Source organism: Juglans microcarpa x Juglans regia, chromosome 7D (assembly GCF_004785595.1).
Source record: "Juglans microcarpa x Juglans regia isolate MS1-56 chromosome 7D, Jm3101_v1.0, whole genome shotgun sequence".
NCBI classification, from domain to species: Eukaryota; Viridiplantae; Streptophyta; class Magnoliopsida; order Fagales; family Juglandaceae; genus Juglans; species Juglans microcarpa x Juglans regia.
The window spans coordinates 18,903,944-18,915,497 of NC_054606.1; the positions used below are offsets into that span (position 1 = coordinate 18,903,944).

General features: G+C 32.2%; 2 protein-coding genes across 2 annotated transcripts; both read left to right on the forward strand.

The window, feature by feature from the left end:
- The first annotated feature begins 6,915 nt into the window (after positions 1-6,915).
- LOC121239960 lies at positions 6,916-7,621 on the forward strand. The gene has a single exon (XM_041137374.1). The coding sequence runs from the start codon at positions 7,047-7,049 to the stop codon at positions 7,488-7,490; it is 444 nt and encodes a 147-aa protein (XP_040993308.1). The 5' UTR covers positions 6,916-7,046; the 3' UTR covers positions 7,491-7,621.
- Positions 7,622-9,263: 1,642 nt separating this feature from the next.
- Positions 9,264-10,307, forward strand: LOC121240055 (transcription repressor OFP6-like). Its single transcript, XM_041137507.1, has one exon. The coding sequence runs from the start codon at positions 9,493-9,495 to the stop codon at positions 10,036-10,038; it is 546 nt and encodes a 181-aa protein (XP_040993441.1). The 5' UTR covers positions 9,264-9,492; the 3' UTR covers positions 10,039-10,307.
- The last annotated feature ends 1,247 nt before the right edge of the window (positions 10,308-11,554 follow it).

The window sequence follows — 11,554 nt, forward strand, 5'->3', positions numbered from 1 at the left end:
TTTACATAAAATATAATAAATAATTCAACTTTTTTAAATCTTAAAATAATATATAATAATATTAAAAAATAATATTTTAAAAATAATATATTAAAAATATTTTATTTAATTCATCTAAAATCATTTTATTTCATCTGACTATCCAAACAAGCCCTAATGCTTTTTCTCTAATAAATTTTAGCTAGAAACTTGAGAGATTTTAATTTGACAAAGATTTATTGATATTAAGTAATACTTATGTGAGGAAGATAAAAGAAATATTAATTTTAAGTAAGGTTTGTGTCCAATTTTTTTTACATACAGACTAAATTCATATCTAATATCCATAAACTCCATACCTTAGGATCTAACACCACCTTTTATCTTACTTATCTTCAAACAAGATATATAAGTTAGAGAATCTGATTTGTGATAGTGAGAGAGTATGCATACGTGCATCGCATGTATGAATGGTGTAGTTGTGAGACACGTACTTGATGAACTTATAATGATAATAATAGAAATAAAAATATGATAATAATTATAATAACCACAAGCCTGGTTATAGATCCCCCTTTCTTTAGGTGTGTGTATATATATATATATATATCGATGTCCTTCTGGGAGAACATCACCCCTGCCGCCATGGCTTCTTTGATTTTACGGTCAATATATATATATATATATATATGAGAAATTACTTACATCAACCATTATAGCTGCAGCACACCGTGTTGAGGAGAGGAAAAAAAAATAAAACATTATATATGGTGTGCGGAGGGTGCGGCTGATGTATAGCCGTGCTCATATATATATATATATATATATATATATATATATATCTCTTTATACTTAAAAGAGGCTATAACGTGAACAGTAATGAATAGTAATTGCTGTTCATAAATAGTAATCGTGAATAGTAATAAACAGTGGTGAACACAACAAAACCACAAAACCATGGCAAAACCACTATATCTCCGCGTCCCTCTCTACATCCTCAAGGTAAAATCACGGCAAAATCACTACAAAATACAACAAAATATCACAAAAATACCACAAACTAAAAAATCACTACACAAATCACGGTGGTGGAGGGGAAACTGGCCATGTGTGAGAGGGAGAGATGCCATGAGAGAGTGAGGGAGCATAGGTGGCAGATTGGGGCCATGGGTGGTTGGGATGGGTCGGTGGTGGCCTGAGGATGTCGGAGAGGGTGGTCACATGCCGTGGGTGGCGGTGTACGGTGGTGGAGGTGGCCTAAGGGGAAGTGGGCGTCCGTGAGGGAAGGTGAGCATGCATGGTAGCTCGGCTAGACGTGGGGATGGCTACGAGAGGTGGTCGGTGGCCAAAGGAGGTCTTGGTGGTGGTGCGGTGGCCAGAGGAGGTGGAGCTCCGCTGTGGGTGTGGAGAACCTGTGCAAGAGAGAGGTGGACTTCGTGGGGGCAAACGGCAGGGAGATGGAGGCCGAGCTCGCTAGAGGATGATGGCTGGTGGGAGGGGAGGCTACCGGGGAGGTGGTGGCACCGGAGGATGGCGCACAGCGGCGCAACAACATCAAGCCCATTCGGGCTGTGCACTGCCGAGAGAGAGGAAGAGAGATCGTGAGAGAGGGAGACCGGTGTGGGGGTACTCGCCGAGTGAGGTGGTGCCGGTGGAAGGGGCGGTGAGGCTCACAGGCGCACGGCGGAGCCGGGCTGGGTAGTGGAGGAATTGGGCATGGGGAGAGCTGCGTACAACGTACGTTGAAGGAGAGGGAGGAGAGAGAGAGAGCCGGGGGGAGAAAAGTAAGGGAGAAAGATAGAGGGGCTGGGGTTTTATTGTAAAATCTAACGTCTGGGATCTAAAATTTGTTTAAAGATATTATGCAGATTTTACACACTTTAAAATTATATAAATAATTTCTATTAAAATTTAGAGATATAATTATAAGACTGTAATATTTATCACTATAATAAATAATTTCTCTTGTTAAAATTTATATATAAATAATTTCTCTTATTAAAACACTGATTTAAACTAATTTAAAATTTAAATAATTAAAATATAAATAACATATCATACATAAACTATCAAATTTAATTTATAAAATACTAATCTTTCATCATTAAATAAATGATGAAATTTTATTAAATATTTTTAAGAAATTAAAACCATATAAATAATTAGAGTTTTAACATAATTTAAGTATGATAATATCTTTAATTAACTAAATAAATAGCATATGATACATAAACTATCAAATTTAATTTATAAAATACTAATCTTCCATCATTAAATAAGTGATGAAATTTTACTAAATATTTTTAAGAAATTAAAACCATATAAATAATTAGAGTTTTAACATAATTTAAATATGATAATATTCTTAATTAATTAAATTAGGCAAATGTGCGTGGGGAAGGAGAAAGAGGGAAAAATGAAAAGTGAGAGAAAATATTAGTTTTTGGGTTTTAAATCCCAACAATTCATCTTGAATCTTCAGATTTAATCTAACGGTAGAAGTTTAAATATTGATTTAAACGAACATAAAATAAATAATTAAAATATAAATATTATATCATACACTTAAAATTAACTTTAATTTATGAAATACTAATTTTTCATCATTAAATAAAAGATAAAGTTTTACTGAATTAGGCAAATGTCCCTTGGACGTCACTCTACTGCTAGTATAATATATATATATATATATATATGAATAAATATAGATAGCAGCCACTGTTTAGGAGCAACCATTTTGCACACATGATGTGGCATCATTTAGACCGCACATCTCCCCAAGTCTAATTTACCATCCAACTGAGAGAGAGACAATGAGAGAGAAGCAGAGATGAGAGAGAGAGACCGAGAATGAGAGAGAGAGAGAGCCGATGAGAGAGAGAGAGAGCTGCTGATGAGAGAGAGAGTCAGTCCGAGATGAGAGAGATAGTCGGAGATGAGAGAGAGAACCGAGATGAGAGAGAGACGATGAGAGAGAAAGGCTGAGATGAGAGAGAGCATGAGGGATGAGAGAGAGTCGAGGAGAGAGAGAGACGATGAGGGATGAGAGAGAGAGTTGAGGAGAGAGAGAGCCGGCGAGAGATTTGATGAGAGAGATGAGAGAGAGATGATGAGAGATGCTGGAGAGATGATGAGAGAGAGAGGTAGTGTCTCATCTGCGCATTTTGCAGAAGAAAAAAAAAAAACAAATGGACCACATGCATCCATATAGTGTGTGCATTGTGTGCACTACTACAGTAAATATTATATAGAAGGACTCTAAATATATATATATTATATGTGTATTGACAACATTGTTATTGCACCTCGATGATTAGCTAAATAAATGGACATGTGTTACTTGTTTTTAAAATAAAAAATGATCATCATTATAGGATAGGAATGAGATATAATGGTGTAGTATATTATTTTTTTAGATAAGGTTATTACCTTATTACTATCCATCTACTACTCAAGTGCATTTCAATTTTATTTATTTATTTATTTTCTTTTAAGTATTTTTTTAACATCCTTAATCACTAAGAAAAAATTAAAAAAAATATAAATTTACTAATATTCAATTCCTTAATCATTAAGTAAAATAAAAAAAATTAAAAAAAAATTAAATATAAAAAGAGTAGTAGATGGGTAGTAGTAAAGTAGTAACCCTATCATTATTTTTTTTTTTTTACATTTCATCTCATCTCATTTTAATCTTACCGTGTTATGTGAAATTATTCATCAGCTATTAGATTAGCTCGTTTCTTTAAAAATAACTAATAATATAATTGATGGATAACGTCACATCATTGATCAATATTATAGGATAAGAATAAGATATATATAGTGTAGTACATTTTATTTTTCTACATTAAACTACCATTCTAATTGTAGTTTTAAGACAAATTGTACCAATATTAAAGTTGGATGAACTTGGAAGGAAATATGAACAGCTCAGGATGTCCAGATCATCATTTCTATACTCACCTTTTAGGGGAAATCAAGATTAATTTGGTCATGATCTCTTCTCAAACTCTCTTGAAAAGTCATATTATGATATTCAAAATTAATTTAATTACATATATGCAACATAATAAATCAAATTAAAAGTTTTGAATTTACATAATGAATCAGTGAGCATATATATGATTTATGGAGAATAAAACATATTTAGTATTAAAAAAAATCACATCTAATACTCTTTTATTTTTATTTTTACATAACTTTAGATTAAATTAATAAAAAATATTAATTCATCCCTCTACACAAGTGTAAAGGAAGGGGCTTCTTTCCATTGTGGAAACAAGGAGAGAATAGAAGGGGCAAAGTTGAGAATGCTTCCGATACGAGAAGAGAAGGTAGCTTTTCTGGCATTTAGAGCATTGGTAATGGCCTAGCTATCGCCAAATTTAAATTTTGACTAAAACTTAAGGTTTTGACTAAAACCAAAACTTTTGAAGAGGTTAATTCATATTGGACTAACTATTCTAAAGTAAAAAATAATAATATAATATTATTTATTTTAATAATTTTTTTTATATTTTACAAATACACGCCATATATTAATTAATAATTTAATTTTTACTGTGCAAACAAACTATTTAACATGAAGAAGAAATGAAGAGAAAGGAAGAAGAAAGGAAGATAAAGAGAATACTTTGCAATAAAATATTCTTTTGGTTGGTGAATAGTCACTCACCAAATATGGCTATTGTTTTTCATTTACTATAACTCATAAGTTGACTTGAAATGATTTGGTTAGTCCAATACAATTGATTTTAAAAATTTTTAATCAAAATGTAGATTTAACTGACATTTGACTAATCCAATATCTGTGCTCACATCAAAATTTATAAGGGATTTGAGAAGTGTTTTAAACGAGGTTTGTTTCAGGGCCGGCACAGTTAAATTTGGGGCCAAAGGTGGAGAGTCTAAATAATACTAATTACAAGCTTAGCATTAAACCATGCGGGTAGTTTTGAGCTAGCCTCTATTTGCGATGAGTTTTGAGCTAGTCCCAATTCATGGTTTATATGTTGTAGTTCCACTCGCTTAAACCATGTGTCGATTATCAATCTCACAGCTTAGAGCAAAAACTCACCCATTAATCCTTAGAAGGTCACTACACACAACAATAAGACATCTTGTCTTGTTTTAATTTCCAGTAATGTTAAGTAGAGGTGGCAACATATAGCATGACTCGTGAACCTGATATGAACACAATATAAAATAAGCGAATTTGAATTTGATAAAAATGAGTTTGGACTAAAACGAGTTGACTTGATAAGACAATTAATAGTTAGGTCAATTGCAAGTCAACTCGCAAAACCCACAATCAACATGTATAATTAGAATAAATTCCATTTTCAGATTCTATAAATGTCTAGTTTTATAGGGCTTTTTTTTGTTGGGATGTAACATTAATATTAGTATTTCACTGCTTGATATTTCAAACTATTAAACATTTTTTTGTTAATATGTAATTTTATTTTATGAAAATATTAATTTTCTTATATGTTATTGATTTGGATATTGATAATAAACTATTTTATCATGAATCCAGTTGTAATTGTAAATGATTTAAATAGTTATCATTGTATTGTAATTAAATTTTATTAATTGGGTTAAAAAATAAATATTTGGGTTAGGTCAATCCATTTATATGAAACAAGTTGAAGCGGGTTAAACGGGTTGAAACAAGTTAAATCAGTCATGTCCATGTTAACTCAATAAAAGTTAATTATTAAACGAGTTAATCGAGTCATATCATATCATTTGTTATTTATATGGGTCGTATTAGGATTTTAGGGTCGGACTCATTTAATTAAATGGGTTGATCACCCATATAGTTTGATACTCACGGCTTGACAAAAAATGAATACGATCCACAAACACGAAATGCCGCTCCTAATGTTAGGTACAGTCCTAGGGTGTGCACTACCTTTGAAAAATGTGGGGTTAATCGTGAAAAAATTATTTTTTCATATAGTTCCCTGATTTCTCTATTATTTTCAAAGGGAGTCTGCGAGGCGTACAAACTAATAGACTATTTCTTTTTAGGAAAATGCTAGTGGACCTCTCAAACTTACCACTTGATTATTTTAATTTTTTTTACTTAATGGTTAATGAAGTGACTATTAGTGAAGTTGTGTATTTTTTTTCTTTTTTTTCTTAATAATTAAAAATGTTAAAAAAATATTGAAAAGAAAATAAAAAAAAAGAAAAGTTTTAAATACACTAGCGGGCATGCTAGCGGTAACCGCTGCGTGGCCCGCTAGCTGTATCCTTCTTTTTAATATTTATCAGTAACTTCTATCTACTTTAGGTTAGAAATCTAAATTTCAAGAAAATAGTTCTATTTAGTAATCTTGTAATTTATGATTTATCTAATATATATTAACTACATTCTATATATAAAAGAGAAAGTATGTATTGACCATGTAACAAATGTATATATATATATATATATATATATATATATATATATATATATATATATATGAATAATGCTAAAGCCATCGACAGATTCTCCAAATAGAGTTTACCGATTGATTTATTCTATTTTTATTTAGTGATTAAGCAAGTATTTTAAATTTTATTTATGTTTTTTAAAATTTTCAAAGACATTAAAAAAATACATAAAAAAAGAAGATGAGAAATTGCCTTATCAGTGGGCAGTGTCGGGATCCACTCTCGGTGGCCCTATCACTGCCCATATATATATATATATATATATATATATATATATATATATCAGAAATATACGGAATTCAACCGAAAAACTGATACCAAGAGAAAAAGCAGAGAGATTCTTGTGCTTTTTATACGCAGAATATACAATAAAATCGGAATTTGAGAGTCATCGGTAACTTCTAATCAGTCATCTACTTGTGCTACAATTCTAAGCACAAAACAGAATACAAAACGTTGACTTGCTTTCTCAAATTAGAAGAGATATACTCAAGAGGATTCAGAATCTGAAAACCCTTCAAATTTCCCAACTCCCCAACAATTAAAAAATAAACACCTCAATCCCATAACAATACCTGATCACTCAGTTGGAAATACTCCTGAAGAAGACATGCTCTATGGCTCTCATCATTAGAAAGCTGTTCCAATGCCGAAGCTTTCCAAGAACGGTGTTGGAGGACACAGCCTTTGTAGCTGCCAATTCGGAGCGGATAGAGTCGCCACCATTGGCATATACTTCACTGAAAGATCTGCTGCCGCGGCAGCCGCCACCACGGGGTTTGAGCATGCAATCTGTTCATGAGATTCCTATTAGCAATTTTCTTGTTCAGAGGGCTGCCTGGGCATATTTGCAGCCAACACCAGTATCGGGAACATCATCGAGCTGCGGCTATCGATGCATTTTTTCCCGTGTTTGGGAGGAGTTAAGGCCTCCGGTGAATGCTTGTATTAGATTCTTCAACAGGAACGTTATGACGGCAATAACACAGGCTTTGGATAGGGTGGTCGGAGTTATTCATGATGTGGGAGGTGGAGGACATGATCATGCAGATATGTACTGATCAGAATGTTCTAACTAGCATGCATTTATGAGACATTTTCTAGCTAGCATGCATGCATGCAATACAGCTTATTTGTTCTTGATTGTGGCTATCCAATCTTTTCTTTTTCTTGAAAGCTACATTATCGAATCTTTTGCTAGGTTTAGATTCTAATTTTTTCTCCCAAAGCCTTAAAATTTTGGGTGTTGATCATCGAGTAAAAAGAAAAACACGTTTATTTCTTCTTCTTGATCTTGTTCTTGTTATTGTTCTTCTTCTAATTTGATATATATGGTTCTGATCGCCCAAAATGGGTCAGCCATGCATGAAAGTTCTTGTTGAAACTCTTTTCTTTTTTCTTTTAATTTGGAGCTTGAGATTCAGAATTTGAATATTAGATGTATCCTAATCATATTTGGATTCCTTAATATTTTTGATTGATCAACTCATGATCTAATTAAGATCTAAACCCAATTAATTTTTTTCAATATCTTTATATTACGTAAATAACACGGAGCCTGCTTCATGGATTTATTTCTCTCCCACTCTAGACCTCAATTTTTTTTTCCATTTTTTTATTGTTTAAATTTCATAATGGTCTTAATTAAATTGTCAAACAAGAGAAGAGATATATATTAGCCGTTGTTTAATATTTCTTCTAATGATCTATATATATATGGGCACTTTTAGAAGAAATGAAAAAAAAAAAAAATCATAATGATCTAATTAGTGGAAGGCCTTTTAATTTAACTTCACTCCAAGTTCTTATAATTTTTTTAAAATAAAATCCATCTGAATTAAGCAATCTTTGAATGATTGATCTACGTACTGACTTCATGATTAATTCCCTAAATTAAATAAATCTGTTGATCACGTTATAATTAATTGACTCTAATTGAAGTAATATTTGCGTGTCATTTAAACAAATAAAAATAATTTTCTCGAAGGGTAATAATAGCCTTACATTTCCTTTACCACTATTTTACTATCCAGTTATTTTTTTTTCTTTTTGCTCTTTGAATCTGGATTGAAAAAATCTCATAAAATGACATTCTTGCATAATCTAGAAGAAAATAAATTCAATCAACCAGCATAATCGTGTAATTTAATTAAAAAAAAAACTCAATTTTATAAAAATTGACATTCTTTTACTTTTTGAGTTAATTTTTATAAAATTAAATTTATTTTTAATTAAATTACATGATTATGTTGTTGATTGATTTTTTTTCTAGATTATGCAAGAAAAGTTACGTTCTTGGATTTTTAATCCAGATTAAAATGACAAAAAGAAAAAAAAATTAGATAGTAAAACAGTAATAAAGGAGGTATAAGTATATCATTACCCTTTCTTGAATAACTATTTATTCATGAAGTCCTTCTCCATTTTACTATTAATTACAAGCTAGCCTTCATCATCATTATCACTTAATACCTTCCCCAACCATCGAAACAGCTTGTTTTTTTGAAAATTCAAATTTGAGATCATAACAAACATATATATCTTGCCTTAATTTCTTTTATTGTTTTCGAAACAATTCCCATATATATATATATATATGCAATCGAATGGGATTTTATAATTAGTACGGATTAATTTAAAATAGACCTCTTTAATTAATATATTATTATTATTATTATTGTTTATTCAAGTCATGAGATAAACATAAATTCAAAATAAATAAATAAAGAATCTTAATTATCGTGAGGGTCCCATGATGTCGAGGATCGTCACATGCATACATACAGTACCCGATGATTCCAACAAAGTTAAAATATTAATATGTAACCTTTGCAAGTGCACCCGTAAATCTCTCAACAAACAACATTGAGAGAAGTGGACTCCAACCCAAAAAACACACCCTTTATTATCTTCACTTCCCTATAACCACAAGTCATTAGTACTGAAAACGACTCCTAACAACTGCACCGTTTATCTCTCTATCTCTCTCTCTAATCTCTAAGCCTTTAGGAGGGTATACTGCAAAAGGGTTCATCTCTCTCTCTCTCTCTCTCTCTCTGTGTGATGTCTTCCAACAAGAAATTAAAGCTTCTCAGAACCATATTTAGATCCAATGCAGGGTGTGGCTGTGGCAGGCCAAAAGCCTCAGATATACATGAGCCAACCCAGAAGCCAAAAACCACCATCAGCCCTGCCGAAAACCCAAAGCCTTGCATTTCCTCCTCGAGTTCCTGCGACAGAAATGGCGGCCTTTCAATGGACGAAGAAGATTTCACTTCCACCTCAATTTCTGAAGCCGAAACCGATCTGATCAGGAGTTCAAAGAATCCCAAACCGTGCCAAAAAATCATCAACAGCATCGCCGTCGAGAAGGATTCCAGTGACCCTTATCAAGATTTCCGGCATTCCATGCTGCAGATGATCCTGCAGAAAGAGATATACTCGAAAGAAGATCTCCAAGAGCTTCTTAATTGGTTTCTTAAGCTGAATTCTCCTTGCCACCATGATGTTATCTTCAAAGCTTTCAAGGAGATCTGGGATGACGTTGTCTCGGATAGGCTGATCTTGCTGAAACCAGCTTGCGTTGAAGAGAAGTCGTGTGAATCCTAGCCAGACATTGCACGTGTCAGAGCCATGGCAGCACATTAAATTCACACGTGGGAAGGGAAGATGCAAGGGAAGGTCACAACTAATTCATTGGCCATCAATTGATGAGTTAAAAGGCCCGGAGGTCATGAGAAGATGAGCCATGTGGTGGAGGCCATGAGGGGGGGTTTCTGCGTGCACAAATGTATGTAGGAGCACTTTTTGGACTTTTGTGGCCATCAATGCTAAGTTGTAGTCTAGGTGTTTTTTTATGTATCAATTTTCTTTTTCTTCAGCAATTAATCCTCATGTCATGAAATTAAGTTCCTACATGATCATCATTTATAAGGAGAGATATTTTAACCACAAAGGATTACATAAAAATAATCTTACAAATTGACGTAATGTGATGTGTTCTTTGTAACACTAATTACTATAAAAAAAATTATCTTACAAACTATCGTAACTTGAAGTGTACTTTGTAACACCAATTACTTGAACTAGACTAATTACTATTAATCAACCTAAAATTTAAACTCATGATGATTTTGAAATTATTTCTCCTCTAATCCATTTTTCCTTGTTAAAGAACAATTATCCGATAATGAAAAAGAAAAAAAACAAAGTTTGCAGAGAGACTTCGGTAGAAGTTATTATTATGATTTAGGCACTAGATGCGCTATAACATATAGTGGCTTTTGTAATCACAAATGGATAATTGTCACGAAATCTCTCTCTCTCTCTCTCTCTCTCTCTCTCTCTCTCTCTTTTTGTGGCAAAAAAGTCCCCAAAATGTTATAGTAGCCCATCACAGAATGTGACAGTTTGTTACCTAAAAAGTGCTAATTCTACCATTTCTATTACTAAGTAGTGCCTTCATATTTGGTTACATCCAAAAAAATAAAAAGGGAGAAAAGATATTTGCAACCGTGAATTATGCAACCGTCGCATAATCCCTTTGAAAAAAGTGAATAAAACATGAGACTTACATGTAAAAATTTATTTTTTTAATAGTGAACCATACTATTTTTTAAAGCAATTACACAACATTTACGCATTTCATGATTGTATATAGAATTACTCACAATTGCAACAACTATGTCATTGGGTTTTTAAAAAAAGAAAACTAAATAAAAAAAACCTTCATGAAGGCTAAAACTGTAGTATCCTGTTTTTTTTTTTTTTTTTTCAATAGTGTTAGATTTATGAAGAAATCTCACAAACTGATGTGTCTTAATGATATGATACGTTAGATTTACTTTACAGCAAAAGAAATTTACAATTTGACACATCATATGAAACCTTATTAATTTGTGAGATGTATTTGTGGATATATTATTTTTTTATCTTTTTAATAACTAATTATTAAGAGGGAGGGGCACCTTACCAACCAAGTGATACCATTGGTAAGCTAAATAGAATATATATATTTATATATATTTTAAATCAATACAAGCTAATCTTATTATCAAAAAGATTCAAACAGTACATCTTTTGTCCCTCATTACAAAACTGGAAATAACGATAGGTCCTTCCTCAT